We start from the raw sequence: 20,635 nt of genomic DNA, 5'->3' as shown, positions 1-20,635 counted from the left end.
TTCTGCTGCAAACCATGTTGTTTGCAAATTTAGTTTGTTAGTTCTGCCACTGCCATCAGATTAAATGACGGTGTTTAGGATTTTCTTTAAAATCTCATTTATTTCACTAACAATACTCAGCAAAAATTTAATTTAAATATCCATCAAAGTGGATGCTTTTCAATCGTGTCGTAAATATGGTGTAATATTACTTGTCAAAAAGGATAAAATTATTAAAACAGTGCTTGAACTGCAATTACGCTGCTTTTACTGCATTTGTTTATTGTTGTGGCCATAAAAATTACATGAGATTTTCGACATACTTGAAGTGCATCCTCTTGGATGAAATATTAAAGTTTATTTTTTGCTGTGTACCATTGTATGGAATTGCAAATGCTTATCACTGTTATATGCACCACGATGTTTTCTTATATCTAATGTTGGATTTATTAAATCCTCTGCATATGTTTCATACAACAAATGTTATGGCAGTTCTTGTAATGGATTGCAGCGTAAAAGCAAGTTTTCCAGAATGCATATGTTTGTATAAAACCTTCACGAAACAAACTTTATTCAAATAATAACCTAACACAAACATTACATAATTATTTTAAAAACCGTCCGATGACCACACTATAGATTAGTCACATTAGCACCTCCAAATGAGTGACCAAAGTAGAATTGTGAATAGCACCGTGTATTGTCAAGATTTTGCGGAAAATGTGTTTTGCGTGTATTGTCAAGATTTTACGGAAAACAAAATCAACGGAAAACAAATCAAGGAAAACAAAAATCAGAGAAAACTCTCTTCGTGAGGATCGGATCGCAACTAGTCCTGAGCACCGATTAAAATTATGTCGGCGGCGACATGACATGTTATTAACTGGTAAAATAAAACCCTACTATTTAGGGTTTTTGAACTAATTTCCATCCTTCTAAGCACAACCTGCGCTTCAACTTTAAAAGAGTATTTCTCTACTATAGCGGAATTTCAAATATATTTACCCTTCCATACGTGTACCGTTGGATTTGAAGAAAGGGTCACAAATTGTAGAGATATTGTTAAAAATCGAACTCTGCTTTTTGATTCCAATTCCGTCCTACGAGTTTCAATTCCGTTCTAACGCATTGAAACGCCATTGGATTTTCTTCGTCCCACAGATGAAGGCAGAAAGAATGGATTCTTTACTTTATAAGAACAAGGGGGGTGTTATTTCCGGTAGGACCAGCAGATTGTGAGGAGTTTGTAGCTTGGTTACCTCTGTTGAGATGATGGTCAGCTACTCCAACCGGCATCCATGATCCTTGTCTCCAAGGGGGAAATGGGTGCTCCTTTAAATCCACCGATATGTGAACGAAGACGTTACGCAGATCCGTAGCTTGGCGTACCTCCTCAAATTCTATCCGACGGAGTAGGGTCTGTATGACCGACGTTCCGCACGCTCGCAAACGGGGCAGTAGAACATTTTTTTTTATACAGGGGGGAATCTGCTCCCAGACAGCTGAGAAGATAACTCAGGGTGTGGGAATGGGAGAGGTAGCGCTCCCAACCCACTAAACCTTACCCTGTGCTCTAGGCCCTTGCCCTCCCCGGAACCGCCCGAAAGCATTACATCATGGGAGGGGGCCGGTTGCGCTATGGCGCACCACTAGTGGTGTGTCAGACGTGACACTCGCTACTGCACAGTGAGCAGCTGTGCAGGGCCTTCCTCTTGTTCTAGAGCAGACGTGATAGCCATCCAACTATCCAGGGCCAAACAGGACAGATGTGACAGCTTACCAGCTGCGTGTGCTAAGCACTCTAAGAACCCGGTGTCACTTCTGCCTTTGCACAACGAGGGTTTGTGCAGGGCTTATCGACCTCCTGGGACGAGCTGGATGGGGCTCCAGCGTCCTTACTCTGCTGTAGTTCGTTTAGCCGCAATATCTCTCCCTTGGGTTCAATAATTAACGTTTCCAGGTCACACCACGAGGAGGCGAACTACTTCATGCCACGGGCAGTAGCACCTTGGATTTTGGTTACTGGTAAGCAGGGGTGGACCCGCCAGACCTTACCAGACTGTCACCGCCACAACTTGGGCTACTGCAGTCCGTTGTGTGTGCTTTAGCAATGGAGGATACTCGTTAGACACCAGCTTGGGACTCGCCTATACCACCAACAAAACTCCTGTGGTCGTCTTCGGTCATCGATAGATAAGAGGGCTCGATTCCATCCAAATTCAACGTTAGGCTACAGCCGGGAATCACCAGTGGTGGCGTTCAGTGCGACCAAACTTTTCACACAGTCTTGGTATCTTTGGCCAAAACGTGAATTTTTTTCTCAAGTTTAAAATTGTTTTGCTCTTTCTCAGTTGATTCCCACCAAAAGCTCTAAGCCGGGAATGCGCGAGCCCCCATGACTTGTTTACATACATGTATCGCCAAAGTATGTTTTACTGCAATTGAAAACTCAGCCGAGGCACAAAAACTATGCTGCTTTTATTACTTTCATCACGATGCCGGCTGGTTTTTGTCTTTGAGCTTATCATTAAGAATGCGTTTTGAAAAATTGAGAATTGTTTTTATGAGATTACAATGCTTGGCGGTAGATAAGAACAGTAACTGCATGTGTTGCTTCTGAAGAACGACGTTCAGAATTGAGGTCAAATTAGACCAAAACAATTGTTAATTGTAGTGTTTTCTTCACAACTTTTTCCATGGATGTCAAATCCACTTAGATCTTGAAACAGCTTCAAAAAATATTTTACAATGTGTTAAAAAAACTATTCAAAATTTATAAAAATACCAAAATCTAACATCATTAAAATACCTAAAAGAATTGTTTTTTTTTGTTTTTTTTGTTTGAGGAGTTAACTTTTTAAGAAGGACATGACATAAATAAATGAAGCGTATTTATTCATTTTAAAATAATTTTTTTTTTACTTTGACTATATGTTTTTAGTATTACTTCTACGTGAAGTCAACGATTTACATAGTTGAAGATGCTAATTTCAAATAACAGACTGTAGTGGTAATTTTTATACGATAGATGGAGAAGATGAAAGCATAGAGTTGATAGTTCCGTTAGAGTACGGCAGTGTGAAGATTGTATATAGATATTAGACAAGCGAGCTAGGACAACTTTTAAAGAAGGGACAAATCGGTTTTTTCAACAATAGTTGCAATTTCCAAACCTACGACTGGATGCCTTCCTTCAAATAACAACTGAAGTGCGATAAAAAATCGGTAGAACTGTTTCAAACACACAGTTGGTACATGAGCGGGTCGGTTTTCATCTCTTTTTGCCAGTGGTGGCGGGGGGGGGGGGGCACCCCTCACCATCCCTCTCCAAAGGGGGAGTTTGGTAAAGAGAGATGAAAAAACCGATTTGCACCATTGGTGAATACAAAATAAATCTGGTGTAATTTTTTTTTTCAAGGTTGCTCATGGAGGGTAAAAATAAAAGGGTAAATTTAAGGTTAAAAAAAATCACCTTCATGGTTGTAAATCGAAGAAAAAGCTTTTTATAGAATATTTCTGGTGTAACAATATCATCAAGGAGGTGCATGGAGGGACTAATTAAATGAATAATTCTGGTGGTGAAAATTTCTGGTGGAAAGTTCGCAACACTGTGGTGAATGTAAATGCAAGGTTTATTAATTTTTCTAATGCATAATTTGCATCGTTCTGATGCAAGCTTCATTGAAAATTTATGGTGGGAAATTGCAGAGGCAAAGTCTGAATATTGCACCACAAAGGTGCATGGTGAAACAAACTTCACTGACAATTTTTGGTGCACCGTTCTGGTGAATGGAGGAGCATGCTCTGATGAAAATTTCTGGTGTGAAATTTGCATCGTTTTGATAAATGAAATGAACAGACAATTTCTGGCACTAGTCTGGTAAATGAAGGCACAAGCTTTATTTAAAATTAAGCTAAATTTAAAATTTCTTGTGGAAAATCTGCACCGTTCTGGTGAACGGATTGGCAAGCTTTTCGGAAAATTTTTGGTCTTAAATTTGCTAGATAGAGAAACAAATTTTAATGCTAATTTCTGGTGTAAAATTTGCACCGTTTTGATAATTGGAGAGAAGCTGCTTTACTGAAAATTTGTGATGAAAAATATGAAAATAGGGGCAAGCTTTATTTGAAAATGTCTGGTGGAAAATGGAAAAAGGAAATTGGCACTAATCAGAAGATTCGAGAAGCAATTTTAATTGAACATTAACGGTGAAAAATTTGCATCGTTCTGGTCAATTCAAATTTTCTGGTGTAAAATTATCTGGGGGCAAGTTTGTATTGAAAATTTCCTGATTTAAAAATTTCACAGTTCTGGTGAATGGAGAGGCAAGCTTTATTGAACATTTCTGGTAGAAAAACTACAATATTTTGGTGAATGGACAGACAAATTAAACTTGATTTCCGAGAAGAACGTAAAGGGTATTGAATTCTGAGGACAGTTCGGAATTCTAAGGATTCTAAGAATACCAAGAGAATCAAATTTTGTATGAAATTGCAAAGGATATGTTGAGGAAAATTTCAAGGGAATTCCGAAGATAATTTTAAGCTCATTCTGGGAAGAGTTTCTGGAGAATACAGAGGAAATTCTTCTGAAACTTTAGGGGAATTTCAGTCCCAAAACGTTCTGAAAAAAAAAAGTTCTAAAATATACCAAGAAGAACCTCAAAGATATTGAATTCTTAGGACAGTTCCAAAATATTTCTGTGGAGAATTACAAGAAAATTCTACGGATATTTCTAGTGCATCCTGCGGATAGTTCCAAGATAATTTCGAAATGAATACCGAGAAAATCAAATTTTGAGTGAAATTCCAAAGGGATTTTAAACAAAATTTCAAGTGAATTCCGAGAATAATGCCCAATGGCTGGCAGCACTGCTGGAGTACAAGCCAAGTGCAAAGACGAAAACACCAATATACTTTTATTAAGAGCTTTGAGTGTGCTGGTTTATTTTCTTTTGACAGATACACGTATTTCGTCTACTACTTGCAGACTTCATCAGTACCAAGTACTCAACACAACTGATCAAGATTGGATTGATCAAGACCAATATACAGTTTGTTCACTGCTATGCGCACTGTTTGAACCTTGTACTTGTCGACGCAATGTGCATGCGAATGGAGAATGCGATTCTTATTGGTCATTCATGTCGGTTTGTCGGTGCTATCACCACCATCTGAAGTGACTTCAGCTGAATCCAGCCACCAAGGCAACAACATTGCAGGAAATGTATCATTTCGGTTAAAGCCCTACTATTGCAACCATTTGACGAACTGATCATCATCGACATTGTCGATAGGATTAAATTGCCAATTCCATTGGTTGTCTGAAAGCTGTTTCCATTGAAGAAAATGAACCACCACCGGAGTAAAAAATAAATTAAATTAGCTTAATTGAACAGAAGGGAAACAGTGGTGGGTGGACATCACCATCTCCCACGCACTTTGGAGTACTCCCCATCCCTAGATTGAATGCACCATAGAAAAAAACAATTGCCCCTCCTTCACAAGATTCCTGTGCACGCTAGTGGGAACGGTACATTTTGGGGAATGATTTTCTGGGGAATGGTTTTCTGGGGAATGTTATAGAATCTAATGGCCATTCGGGGTAGTAGGGTATTCGGGGTAATGGCCATTCGGGGTAACGGCGTTCGGGGTTATGGCGTTCGGGGTAGTGACATTCGGGGTAGTGTCATAGAATCGACATCCACACCTGGAACCTATCAAACCATCAAACATTTGGGTCGGGACCAACGAAATTACTTTTCTCCGAAGGAACACATGACCTGATATTGTTTCGCCTCAGAAATATCCCAACGACCTCGGATGAGATTGAAATCAGACACACTAGAGTGAGAAAACAGTCATGCTTACCACTTAACAACTGGTGCTGTAAAGGGCTACTTTTGTAAACAATGACCATTCACCGCCGATTTATTCCGAATAAAAGCTCAATTTCGCAAACAAACTATACCAACTTGATGAAGAATAATTCCCGGTACTCGCATATCAGTCCCGTTTGTAAAATCACCATATATAGAAAATGACGATTAAATAGTTATATTTGTATAAGTAGAGCGCTACTTCGTCGTAATCGCCCATTGCCGTTCTATTGATCAGAAAAGATAATATCAATGCGTATGATCAGCGCATTGTATGAATATTTACGAGCATTGTTCTCAAAACAAAAGAAACGCTCCTAGTGAATCCCCTTTTCCTACGTTTATCCGTAGGACGAAGAAAATCTAATGGCGTTTCCATGCGTTAGGACGGAATTGAAACTCGTAGAACGAATTTAGAATCAAGAAGCAGTATAAGATTTTAAACTGTATGTCAACAATTTTTGACTCTTTATCAAACCCAACGTATGGAAAGGTGAATAAATTTAGGAATATTCAATTTTTTTGTTTAAACTAGTTCAGAAAAGAGAGGTAAAGCGTGGGTTGTGCTTAGTAGGACGGAAATTAGATCAAAAACCCTACTAATGGTCAAAATAGTTTCGTTGCAACATAAATTTATCGTTGGTTACTTGAATACAATCACAGCAGTGGTATTGTGTTAGGATACATACAAGGGCGTAGCCAGTTTTCGAGCTAGGGAGGGGTGAAAAAATAGTTTACTATGGACAATTTGGCCGAATGCCTTTGAGTTGTTGCGTTTAGGGGGAGGGGGGGCAGTTGCCCTCTGCCCCCTCTGGCTACACCTATGGATACGTAGAATGAAATCAGATGGTACACATATGCGTGTACATTTTGAGGCGAGGGGAAAAGTACTCGCATATCAACCCCATTACACACTGTCGGTTGTTTTATCATTTTGAACGTAAAACCTTCGATAGCCATGATTGGATTCCAGTTGTACCAACCAGTGGAAACTAACGATTTTACATTGGCTCACTACTTGACTAGCCTATTGGTCCCAAGCAAATCGATTATCGTATCCCATTTCAGTCGAAATTCTAGTGCTACACTATGTTGATTGATTGATTTATCTTTATTTAGGAGGCTTTCAGCCTGAGGCTGGTTCGCCTCCAATGCTACACTATGTTTGATTTGATTCGCTATGAAAGTTTGACAGATAAAATGAGGGATTAGTGGATTTTCTTATGTTTCGAGAGGTGCATCGATTAGCTTGGGACCGAAGAGCATACCAGAGCTGGGCCAAAAAGTTGAGCGCGTTTCTTCGCGACCTTCTGGTCTTAGAGTTACCTCTATGGTTGTACTACTGTGATCTAGTACATCGATTGTAATACTAATTTAATGGTACTAGATTAAAGTAGTACAGCGTTAGTTTAATCATATTTGTCACAGCTGAAGAAAATATGTTCTGGCAGTCTTTTGTTGAACCAATCGACTTAAGGAGGACACCTGTTGAGATCTCTAATTTTTTTTGTATTATTTGTTAACTTTTTTAAAACATTATAATAAATGCAACCACTTCGCTGCCGTGAGATGTTAATCCATTTTATGACTTGTGCAGAAAACACATATTTTTGTTTAACCCCGTAATGATTAGGATAATTTGCAAAAAATATTCCTGGATCTGTTCAATGTGCTCTCAACGATACAAATATGAACCTTGATTTTAAACAAAGCTTTTAATTTATCAGTACTTATGTATGGCGGACGTCACTTATGTGTAGACACGGTGAACATTTTTCACTGATTCTCCGAAAATGTATGGCCTACGTCACTTTGTCTCCATGCTTCAAAATCAAATGTTGTACAAGTTTGTAGTGTTTTTGGGTGTAATTTAGGATGCAGGATATGGTGAAAAGTGAAAGTTCACCATGATGGCGTTTACGTCACTTTGTCATATCACGGCAGTTCAGTATGTTATTAAGCAACATTTCAGCTTTATCTTCGAACATTTTCGTCCCAAAATATTATTTTTTCTGTTGGCAGCCCTTGTCTTGAAATCACATTTTTTACCTTGCGAGACAAGGATCTATACGATGAATTTAGCTGATTCTTCTGCCCGCGATTTAAAAATGAATTAAAACATGGCACACTTAATAATGGAACAAGATCATTTGTGTCTATTTCACATTTGAATTAACGGATTAGAAAACTGTTTTCACTCATGCGCATACTATTCCTTATCTTCCACTGTTTTAGTGATTTTATAGCAACAATTCGCTTCTGGAGACATTCAGTTTTGTAAAGCTCCGAGATCATTATTTTCTCAGTCACGACATCCTTTGTCTTCTGGCCGCAGCTGCAAATTTCCTGCCAGATCATATATTTGCAGTGCTCACTCGGCTGTCAACAAATGGTCACACAGGCCACTCTCGATGTGTGCCACGCGATCGTCTGTTTTCTCGGCAGCAACCATAGTGTGGTCCTCCTCATTGTTCTTCATCAGCAGTTTTTTCGGTCGATGTCTTTGGAAAGCAACCGTTTAGTGATGAATGTGTGAGTGTTGACCACGTTTTGCCTCCATTGCTGCAATGGAAGCGCTCTGACCCCTGTTGGCGTAACTGCCATACAATGCAACCACTGGAAGCGGATCCCGTTCTGATGGAGAAGGCTTTTTAGATAGCGGAAGATAAAGAGTTTATTGTGTTGTACCTTTTGACTATAGTTTTAAGATGTATTGTATAGGGACCAAGAATCCTTGGCTCTGTAAAGTTAATTCGTTTGAGCCTTATCAAATAAATCAATAAACATCATATATTTGAGTCCGAATTCATCCGCAAAAAAACAAACTTGAATCTGCCAGGGACACCTCCTTGAGCCTTCGCCTTGTAAAAATTTGGTACTGGAAGCTGTACGAAACCGGCCTTCACAAAGGTTTTAACATCCATAAGTATGCACCCTCCGGACTTGGTCAGCAGGTTTTCATCTAGATTTCGAGCACGAGTTCTACTACGGGCATCATACTTCTTACTCAAATCACGATCCGACATACCTGGGTTGCTTCTGATGGACCTCACGAGCTGACGGTTGACAGTTCCACTCCGACGTTTACTTTGAGGCTTCCGATTCGTCGTCATGGTTTCCCTGCTCGTTTTGAGCACGTGGCATACGGTGTTTCTAGAAAATTCAACACTTTAGCCAGGTTGGACGCGGACCACTCAATCCTCTGCCAAGAAGGAGGGTTGCTGAAGCCACCACCATTGGTGATGTCAGCACTGTAGTCTACAGGTTTTATGCTATTTTTATATACGCATTGAAGACAGGTATGCGTTAAAAAATCTGATGTGAATAATCATTAATGAAACTTGTATTTTTCATGATTAACTTGCTTAATTTAAAAATTATTATAATTTAATCCCTTCATGTACGCGCTAGTTGAACATTTATCATGTTTATTTTGCCGCGCAACAAATGAAACATTTATGTGGACAGACCATAATTTCTCAATGTTTATACAAAGTTGCGTCCCTGTCCTTCATGTATACGTCAGTTATTTAAATAAGGCCCGTGAACTTGCCTACTGTCAAACGCAAAGAATTGATATGGGGTTGCCAGTACCCTGCAAAGAACCAACTATTTTGGCTTCAAACAAAATGTTGATGGACGACGTTTCTGCCACCGGAGTGGGACAACTACGGATTTTCCAGGTGACTGAGCACAATTTTTTTTTACAGCCTTCTTGCATGGTGACAAGAGCCTTGTGTGAACTGAAAAAAGTCTTATTGTTATGGTTCTTGTCAACAAATAGATGTCAAAAGCTTCCGAAAACGTCCACTAGAAACGCTGTAATAAGCAAAGAGTTTGTTCCATTGCTAAGTGGGCCATGTTTATCTAAACTCTCCAAGTTTTCGATTTTTTCAACTGAATTGTTGCTTAATAACATACTGAAAACCAGAAGTGATTGCATTTATTCTAATGTTCTAAAGAATTTACAAAATCTAATTTTTAGAGATCTCTCTCGCTTAAAGTTGACATATTTCTGGAAAGTTTACATGGGAAAAACGAAGATTTATCTAATTGCAATCCTCTAAATCAATTTTGCAAAACATAGGTCACTCATAGGGGAAGTAGTGGTAAAACGAACACTTGACAATTTAAGGGTTTATTCATCAAAATATCAACGGATTTTGAATACAGATAATTCATTCTTCTACCCTTTCAATTGTTCATATTCACATATTTTTTTATGATTTCACTGTTGAAAATGTCAAGTGTTCCTGCTATGTTTATTTTAGCCACATTTCCCTTAGACAATTTGCCCCAAATGCGTGGAAATTTGCGAAGAATTTTACTCAATCTTCGAGTACAATTGGGCCCGATTTTGTTCATACTCGAGCAGGTTTTTGAAGAAAATCGTGGAAAATTTACTCAGTCTACGAGTAATCTGCGTTTCCGCGAATTTGAGTCAGAATCAACGGCTGACTGTATAGACACGATATTTTGAGTGCAGTGAAAATTATGAGGGGTGTTAATTAGAAAATACAGTTAATCTATCAAAGTAGATTGGATCGAAAAGGGGGGAGAGGTAGCTCATCGATTCTTCCGGTTTGCCTCCTAGCATCGTGCTATAAGGTACCAGGCGATAACCAGGGTAGTTGATCGATAGCTCGATGACGTCATTTCGTTGGCGTCTGCAATGGGAAATTCTCATAGCAGGCGTTGACGATGGGACGTTGTCGAGTTGTTGAATAGCAACTATCGTGGTAACTCACCGATTACCTGTCGATCTGCCAAATTTGGAAAGACGTCTGCATTGAATTGTCTCAAATAATAATATTCCGCCCACTATATCACAAGAAATTGCGAGTAGCTGAGTGGAATGGAGATAAGTTAAGCATTGGGTACAGGACCAAGTCTCCCCTGGGTGGTGCCAGAAGATGAGCGCAATAGAATCATCAAGTTGCCATAAGGCACGGAATGAGACTATTGCATGGCTGGGTAGTCAAAGTCTTCCATTCGTTAGTCATTTCAGGTGGATTAGAACAGGTTTAGGTTTAGGGTGGGCGTTGGCCAGATTTGGATTGTTCAGATGTAATCCTGGATAGGACCCTGTCATTGAACATCGCGTGAAAGTGGAACTTAATGAAGGCCTAAGTACTTTTTCGTAGTTGTTAGTTTTTGGATTTGAAAGATCGTCGGTTACAGTGGCCTGCTTACTGAACAGAAAAACGCGGTCCCAGGTCCTTACATATCAAAGAGATTTATGGTAAAATCGCTTGTGTATCGTGTATTTTGCGAAACTCGTTGTTGTCGTTGGTTCCGGGTTTGAATGGATACAACAATTTGAGCAACGGTATTATGTGATATGAGGGGCTCGGTGGCCTTAGAGCAACCGTTTTTGCTTACTGAGCAGAACATCATGAGTCTAATCTCAGCCCTATCCACATTCAAGATTCGTCAATCGTTTTATTTGTTAATATGACTACATGGTAATAACAGCAACTCGGTGATTAAAAAGGTGCTCGTCTGCCTTGTGGCAAGCGTTTTTGCTTACTGAGCAGAAGACCGTGAGTTTAGTCCCAAGCTCCTTCGCGTTATATGATCGTTAGGACATCAATTCAGCTTATCGTTTACCAAAACGAACCCTGCTGCAAACCCAACCCTCTTATCCAACATCCCAGTGATTTCTCGTGGAAGTGCAGAGGTGTTCTCGGCTTCCTCAGAGGTGTTCTCGGCTCATTCCTTTTTTGACCTGTGTTCGGGCGCGGCCGGCGCTGGTACTGCCTAATTTAAGATCACCAGTTTTTACACATTGATGATGATTGCTAGTCCCAAGCATCGTCTATTGGTTCTCTGTGTAATTACAGCTGATCTGATAATAACAGAGTAGCAACCGTGGGCGGTCAATCAAGCTCAAGCTCAAGCTCAAAGTAGATTGGATCGAAAAGAACAGAAAATGAAAGCTATAATTGAGTTCAAGCTTAAGCCTGATGGAAGCGTTGGTCCTGAAGGATTAGTTGATGTAGAACAAACTGGACAAAGTGGATAGCAGTTCCAATTCCAGTATTGTTTTCAACTTCGAAAGAGGCTCAATCAACTATATCGCTAGAAAACAGCAATATTGCTATCAATAGATGCAGGGTTTTCCAAGTCCAATCTCATCCAGCTACGATACACGAAGACAACCATTGATATGCTGTCATGTAAAGCAACTAGTCAACGGAACCATACATCGATACTCGGTTCAACTTTGAGCGAGAACTGGTGTAATAGAAGACAAGTTCTGAAAGATGAAATCAATTACCCTCATAAGAACAAAAACACAAAACTCCATAATCAATTCCTTCACAACAATCACAGGCGTTTTCATGGCAACCACACAATTTTGACAGCACTCTGACGATTGAACCAAAGATAGAGCGATATAAGAGAAATTACAAAATATCTCAAAGTAGTTAGCTAAAAATTTAGTGCTATGAATTAAACTGGAGGGTGGTCTTAATGATTTCGAATATTTTAGTTCTTTAAAAATTGGACGCACATGATTTGGTATTTTTTCACGTTTTCGCCATATAAAACTGTAATTTTCAGTGTGATTTTCTAAAGTACGATAAAAACAAACACTATTCCTGAGATTTTCTCAAAACTGATGAAAAACCAAATGGGACTGATAAGTTTTCGTGAGCTTTTAATTGTGAGGAATCGGCGATTGGCCTTGTTTACAAAAGCAGATTCACCCTAATCTTGAACCATTAATTGAAGATTTTGCTGCAGCCAATGCGGATATCAGTTTATTTTAATAACAGGGTAATGCTTTGCATTAGATATACTAATGTTGTTTTGCTAGATGCATGACGTGCATTGGCAAAAATGTTTATTCAAATTATACTTATATCAAAAAAATTAAAAGTAAATACATAATCTTCTTCATCCAAACCTCAATATACATTCATTAAAACTAAGCTACTTTCAAATGAAAAACGAGCTCATGAGATCCCAAATGTACCCTTTCATGGTACATGCTCCATATCCACAAACATCGTTTAAAGAAACTGAAAAAAATCAATTCTCCCTCGAGCACAAAACCCGTGAAAACCACAGAAGCCCCAATTTGAAAAAAAAACGATGGCAAAGCTTGCGGCTTATTATTGAATCATAAAATTTGATACCAATTTTCAATAACAGCCCTCCACACTATCCCTGCCATTGCGAATCAGTAGAAAAACCACAAAGAAAAAGAACCCCTAAACACATAACCACCCGAGGAACCCGTTCTTGTGCAGTTGGTGAAAAGTCGCCCGGAAGAAAAATGTCTTTTTCAGAATCGGTTTTTCCCGCGCCCTCAGTCTACGGAAAGGATAAGTTTTCCTTTGTGTTCAACTTTAATGCAGAGAGGATACGACCGGTTTGCCGGTACAATTCGAGAACTGAGTTCAGCCGGGAGGTCACACTGCTGGAAGAGCTTTGATGCATATAGAGCACTTATTTAAATGGGGTCACTTAATGCTGTTTGCAGTTGACAGGCAACTGAAAAGCCAAGTGAATGAATAAATCTTGTTCGATTTCTTGCTTCAGGGTTTTAACGGCCTTGCCTAGTACCGATATATTTTATTGACCAACCAGCGGGTCATATTCCATAAACCATATTTTTACTGATGATTTTTCTTCTCCTTTCGTTTCGTTGCAGATAATAAATAAAAAATGGTAGACGATCTGAGTTGATAAACATGGATTTCAAGGAAATAATACTGCTGCTAGTAAGTACTCGAGTTTGATTGGATTGATTTTATTTTTTTTCTTGGCGTGGACAAATAACGTTGTGGATGGCGTTCAAGGTAAGAGCAGGCGTTGTTCGGTGATTGAATCAAGGCTTCATATAAATTACAGTAGATTTAGAACAGTGGTTGCCAACCAGTAGTGGCTCACGGGTTACAAACGACCATGTCATCAATTGCGACCGGATAGTTTGAAGTCGTTTTTAGGGTTTACAATATTCCCAGAGCTTCAGAGTTGAAAACAAAGTGTATATTTTTTTAAATTCCATGACTTCATGTTTCTATCAATGTGTTTCAAATATGATTTAAAAAATACACTGTGATTTATGCTGAAAATATTTGCGGACAGGAAGAAGACACGATAACTTTCAGTTGAAGTTGGCAGGAATGTTTTGAGATTATAGAGTCGTTGCTTTAAATCCTGTGTCAGTATCTCGTAAAGTTCCAAAAGCTCTTTCTACCTTAATTTACTCATTGAAGATTTAAGTTACAATTCGAGAGTTGGTTCCAATGGATTCAGTTGTAGCAGTAGGTTTATTAAAATAAAAATATTGTAGGTCAACACAAGTGGTAGGTCCCTCCGCACACCAATATTGGGTCAACCTTTTTCTCAGTGTGCCGTAGGAATGCAATTTATATAAATTCTGAGCCAAAGTGCTTTTTGGTGTTAGTGAAATGAGCAAATTTTTAGAGGTGTTCGTATTTCATTGCAATGTTTATCTTTTTACACGAAACAGCTGTTGGCAGTGACGTATTTTTATCTGTTCGCAGTATGTTCAGCAATGTTTACAATATTTTTACTTCATTGGAAGGAATGTGCCGGCAATGCCGGTCATACACGCTTAGTTCAGTTCACCCATAAATAGGTAGTAGATTCACCCATATTTGGGTTTCTGATACAATACCTACAATATGGGTAAATAATACTGACAAAAATCGGTGAAATTTACTTACATTGTGAGTAAAACGACTTAACCCAAATATGGGTTATTAAACTTTACCCATATTTGGATGAAAAACTAAACATTTTCAAAACCGTTAACTTTCGCTTCATGTGCGATGCAATATTAATAATTAATTATTATCCGTCGTGTTTGCTGCTTACATTCAAAGTGCCGTAATTCGTAAGTAGCTTGGTGGAAATTCTACATTATTTGGAGAAACAAACTTACCTCGCCGTGTCATCCACCGTTTCCATTGCTGGCTGGATAGTAATTTTAAGGAAGTAATAGTAATTATTTTCAATTTTCCCTTCTTGGTTCTGTGCTGCTCCGTAAGACTCCCTTTGATAGATAAGTATTTTGCATGATAGTTGATTGACTGCTATTTACATTATTTTTCCACTTTTTAAAGATCTGAGCCTTTTACTGAATTGCATACAATCATGAGCAACAAACAAATGTCATCACTACATCGATTATGCTACTATATGTGGCCATTAAACGATCCTCTGGAATTCCGGAATCACGTGAAAAATGGTCACTTCCCTATACTGGGTCTATAGATCCACGATTTGCCAAATGAAAAAAAAACACACAAAAATGTAAACAAGAAGCAAAGAGGAGCAACTGGTATTTTCAACGTATTTTTCATAGGAATAGTAAAAAAAATCTTGCGACTACTAAAGTTTGCGGTAGCTATTTTTTACTTTTGTTTTTAAAAAATAGAAGAAAAAAAAACTATGATAAAAATATATTGAATTTGGGGTCATAGGCGTGTGCTTCTTACATCCTTAAATTTTGCCAAAACGTACCGAGACGATTCGACGCAAAATCACAGTTATTTGATCGTTTCCGCTTTTTTTTAATCTTTGAAATAGTCCAGTTCGGTGGTACATGTGTAATATTTGATACAAATAAAGTACAATTTAAACAAGGTATTTTTATTTTTTATTTATTCCGTTAAAATTTCAGAAGAAAAATGAAAATATTCACCCAAATATGAGATAAATTCACCCAAAATCAATAACCTATAAATAGGTAAAAATTACCTAAATTATTCGTAAGGTGCATGTATTCATATATGGGTAAATCAACTTTACCCATAAAATGGGTATGTGCACTTTTGCGCGATTATGGGTGTTCTTCACCCATATTTGGGTGAACTGAACTAAGCGTGTAGAGTATGAACATTAGACTGATGCAAAATTCGAAATTTTCGCTCCACAGTGCTTAAACGGTTCCAAATTGGGTCCTGCTTAGCCTCCTAAAATTTGAACTACTTTAGTAAGAAACTGGCTTGGCACAAACCATTTCAAGTTTGTATGGGAATTACTATGGAAAAACTAATGTTTTTGTTCATATCTATCTAACAATTCACCACATCATGTTTATGGCGCATAAAATAGAGGACAAATATCATGGCTACTATGTCACACTGCAGAATACAGTGTTGCCCATAGAACAGCTGCTTGATCATGCCATAAGCTTATCAATCTCTTAAACAATTAATAACAATTTAATTGGACATTTGGCTGAAAAACAATTTCCGGCAAAGTTGTAGCTAAGAAAATTTCCCGTAAAAATAGTTATAGAAATTTTTGAAAAAGCAAAACGGAAAATGGGTAGAAGACAATGAACAAAAAGTTTGGTTTTCCCATAGTAATTTCCATATAAACTTCGAATAGTTTGTGCCAAGTCAGTTTCCTACAAAATTAGTTTATTTTTGGGAGTCTAATCAGGACCTGATTTGAAACCGTTTGAGCACTGTGGAGCGAAAATTTAAAATTTTGCATCAGTCTAATGAACATTTTGGTGGGATTGATTTGCTTTGAATTCGAAATAGGAGACTTCTTGAAACTACTATTTACAACTACAACTAATCTATAACTACTATATACACCTAACCTACTACATATAAACAAATTGCTTATCAAAGCATGTTATGATGCATTGCATTTCTGCACAAACCTAGTCTTAATGTCAGCAATTTTGAAATCTAATTTTGGAACGTTCGCCTCTTTGGTGGAGGTCTGAAATTTTTGTGTCAAAGGGACGATCAAGGATCATCCTAAGCACTCTGTTCTGAGCGATCGGGATTTTGTTCCTGTGAGTTTGTGCACATGATTACAACACCGGAGCTGCGTAGAGGATCGCAGGTGCTATAATTTGTTTGTAGACGGCCAGTTTGTGCACCCTTCCTTGGATTACTCAAAAATCCTGTTCCTCTAGTTTGAAGTAGTCAGGACTAGGAATCGGTGGTAGATCTTACATCCCGCAGCGTACCATGAAAAGGTGATCTACCCACGTTACGGTCCCCATTATCATCCTTCTGGAATTAATCGGGTAAATTATGCCTAACGTCCATTATACCTATCGTACTTTATGCCTAACGTCCGTATGCCTATCGTCCGTATGTCTAACGTCCGTATGCCTAACGTCCGTATGCCTAACGACCGTATGCCTAAAGACCGTATGCCTAACGACCGTATGCCTAACGTAGTGTACCCATACCAACAAAATACCGGTATTTAAGGGTTTTAAACCCAGCATTTAGGTTTTGGGTTTAAGGCCGGTATTTTGCGTATCGATATTAAAGGTATTGAAAACCCTAATACATATGTCCGTTAACGTCTCTATAATGCATCGTTACTTTTATTGACACTGATTAGTGCACATGAGTTCAAACATACCGCTGAAGATTGTCGTTGATCTACCGACCTTGTCCGCAATCAGAATCAGTCATTAGTTTCCCATTAGCAATGAATAATACAGACAGTTTATGGTTACCCACCTTCCATTAAACATGCCCGAACTAACAGCTCGATAGCATCAGCACTTTCCCGAGCACTTGGGGTTTTCGGTTCTGGAAATTACCCCACAAAAGGGCATTAATTAATTCGACAAACATCAGCAATTACATCGAACGATCGTTTCCATATTCCTCCATCAATAAGTGAATCTGAAAATTTGGATAGAGAGCATTGCTTCCTGCCATTTATGGGCGTCCCATCCCACTTCATCCCGCGTGCGCACTCCCAGTCATCCACCCTGGTTTATTTATATTCAATCAGATAAAGCCGTCAAATATTTACATAACTTTGATTAATCTGCTCTCGTTTGCCTCCGGCACTATGGAGTAAGAATTATGACGCAGTCAATCGGTGTAAATGACTTCACCCATCGCAGGCTTCAAGCCAGGCAAAATCAAATCGTGCTGCCACTCTATACTCGTTTGGTAGAGCGCGCAGACTTTTGTTGGATGGGAGATTGAGATTTTTTCTTGTGTCAACTGTTAACTTTGACGGTATGTAGAAGTAATGCCACTGGTGTTTAGAAGTATTTTAAAAGCATTGCGTCTAGAAAGTTTAATTCCAAGAAGCATTTTTCTTTACGGCTTTATCTGAATCTATCGTTCGTTATCCAACTTTTACTTAGAAAGGTGAGTGCCATTATAAGTTTAAACATTTCATGACAAAATCTGATTTATATAATTTTAAAACAGTTTTTCACTTACCACGGCAGCTTAATTGATATGAAAATTCTACGTGTACAATGCACAGACATCAGTGCACAAATTTGTCTCCGCAAGCGATATCTTGCTAGTTTTTTTTTTTTAAATTGTCATCACCAGACATTAGCATGTTTACTCAAATTTCCAGCTGCTCTCCCGGCTACCACCTTGAGACCAGCTTTAAACTCGACTTCATCCCGTCGTGGTCTGAAATTAGCTAATCTGATTACGTGAAAAGTTCACCCTCAGCACAGACACCGACAAACATCGACTTTGTTGCACCCAACAACAACCCAACTGTAACCGAATAATGAAAAGCTTGTTGTTGCAAAACTTTCCAAACTGTGTGGCATCTGGTGAACCGCACGGCTACAAAGCTACCCAATGTTGAACTCTATAATGCAAAAGTAAGTTGAAAGCATGCATTCTGTTGGCTTTCGTCACCCTTTCGGCATCGGTCGGTGCAACCTGACTGGAGATAGAAGTCCCCCTTGAAAAGTCCTTCTGCTTTGTGGCTCTTTTGTGTGTAATACCTGTGCTGGGTTTAGTGGTGCCCGGCGTTGTTCCGGACCCTCCGGCGGAGACGACAACGACGGCACTTGGCGTGCTAAGAAGTGCTATCTATATCTGAGCTTATCCTGCAGGAACACTTCATCATTTTCAGCTTCTTTGTTGAACGGTAGATAAGAACACTTGTCCTTTTAATGGTTGCCCTTTTCCTCGATGCATGCCGCTCACTCGTCCAAGGATAGAACCTTTAATTTTATTCATAGCCAAAGTCTGCCGCTCGGTGCTAAGCTGGGAGGATTTCTAGTTTCCCTAGCAGTTGAGATGGAAAACTATATCGTAGCATACCTACTCGAACGGTGAAAGTTGGACGAACTCCTTCTTGGAGGGTTCCTCGAGCACTGTTGAACCAGAAAGATGTATGCGATGCTGGTTGGGTTATGTGCTTATACGTTCAGCTGAGAAAGTTTTACGGCCGTTTTTATTCACTTTAGGCTTGTTCAACTCAGAAACGGTATAGGGCAGATGTAATCTGTGGTGAGAACTGTTTTCAATATTGAATTCCTAGCCATACGATAACAAACTTCAACCATTTGATACATCAACTATTGTTGTTTGTTTTTGTTTAGTGTGTAAATTTCATATTATTGCAATGTAGATAAAATTATAATCATTTGCTTTGATCTTGATTTGTGGCAATTGAGCGCTGCACCTGGAATTGTGGAATGAATAAAGGTGTTAAATTCTTCCCTAGCGTATTGTTCACGTATATTGCGTCAAGGAGATTTACTGTCAGGATTATAATAGTAGCTACAAGGGATTGTTTGGCACCACTAAATGGTAGCAATAATGGTTTTGATAGTTTGGCCGGCGTGAACTTAGTTACACATTGTCAAGTACTAGCAAGAGACCAGGGTGTTTCGAACGAAATTTAAGTTTAATATCGCAAATATCTATAATTCTGGAAAAATGCCGTATGAAAAGTATCTTATACTAGATGAATAATGCTATGCTTCTAAAGATTTTCAATCGATTTGAAAGAGGAAGTGACTTTCACAGATATAATACTTTGAACGCGGTTGAAATAAGAACACTACATTCTTGACATGTGCTTCAGAAAATTCATTATATATTAAAGGAATAAATGTTTTCAATTCGATGCCTAGCGTGACTGCTTTCTCACCCCAATGGGTCTGAGTTCAATCCCAGCCGAGGTCGGTGGGATTTTTCTGAGGCATAAAAATCTCTGGTCACGCCTTCCTGCGGAAGGGAAGTAAAGCCGTTGGTCCCTGCCCATGTGTGTTGATGAATGGGTGCGATATCCTACGCAGGTGTGGAATCTGCCTTCCTGCACATTCGATTGGAATGTCAGTGATTGGCACTAGGTTGCGGAACAGAGACCGACGCTAAATAAAACAAATTCGATGCCTAGATACATACATCAATCGTTCAGCAACACTTACAGAATTTAAGAGACACTGCATGTTTTACATTAAAACTGTGATTTTAAAAGTTATCCAGGATTTTTTTTTATGAATTGACAAATTTTGTATCTTGACGAAATGATGTGATGTGGTGTGAATGGAACCCACCATCAGTGCAAGGATTTCCAATGTCTGCAGATATTTTACCGGTTGTAAAGTTCTGACTGATGGTTTGTTGCAGCAGGGTGAATCAGCTTCATTGAAGACCTTTGGAAGACAAAATGACCAGATGGCCATCTGTAATCACGTGACAAGGGACTGGCAAATCCACGAACCTTCGTCCAGTCAACAAATCTTTTGGTTCCCTTTGGCTGCCCCCCAACCCAGTATATTATATAATAGTTTAACATATTTACAACATGATTTACAGTAAAGTTCCACCACATGCTGAAAAATGTGCAGACAATCCATTTGGCGTTCAATGATGATTTCAAAGACACACAAAATAGGATGGGTGGAGAAAACTCCATTAAAAATTTGTCAAATTAAAAGAACCATGTAAATATAGTTTAAATAGATACAATCAGATACGATCTTACCAAGTTAGTCCAAATGAATCCACAGGAAGCATCCGTGCTATTTT

The 20,635-nt window shown here is 38.7% G+C and overlaps 1 protein-coding gene across 6 annotated transcripts in view; it reads left to right on the top strand.

Annotated features, from left to right (window-relative positions):
• The window catches only part of nolo (no long nerve cord), a 777,697-nt gene that overhangs the window by 474,895 nt on the left and 282,167 nt on the right, over positions 1-20,635 (top strand). For all 6 annotated transcript variants that reach the window (XR_010518214.1, XM_065229032.1, XM_065229034.1 and 3 more), the window contains one exon: positions 13,522-13,591. Coding sequence is in view for 5 of the 6 variants with exons in the window: in XM_065229032.1 (XP_065085104.1) it covers positions 13,562-13,591 (30 nt within the window). In the remaining variant the exon portion in view is untranslated. The remainder of the gene's footprint in view (positions 1-13,521; positions 13,592-20,635) is intronic.

Source organism: Ochlerotatus camptorhynchus, unplaced genomic scaffold (genome assembly GCF_037179485.1).
Source record: "Ochlerotatus camptorhynchus isolate MF236.1 unplaced genomic scaffold, CSIRO-AGI_Acam_v1.1 ptg000306l, whole genome shotgun sequence".
Lineage (NCBI taxonomy): Eukaryota > Metazoa > Arthropoda > Insecta > Diptera > Culicidae > Ochlerotatus > Ochlerotatus camptorhynchus.
Note: the sequence above shows the minus strand (reverse complement) of the source record. Positions and strands in the feature narration are given on the sequence as shown.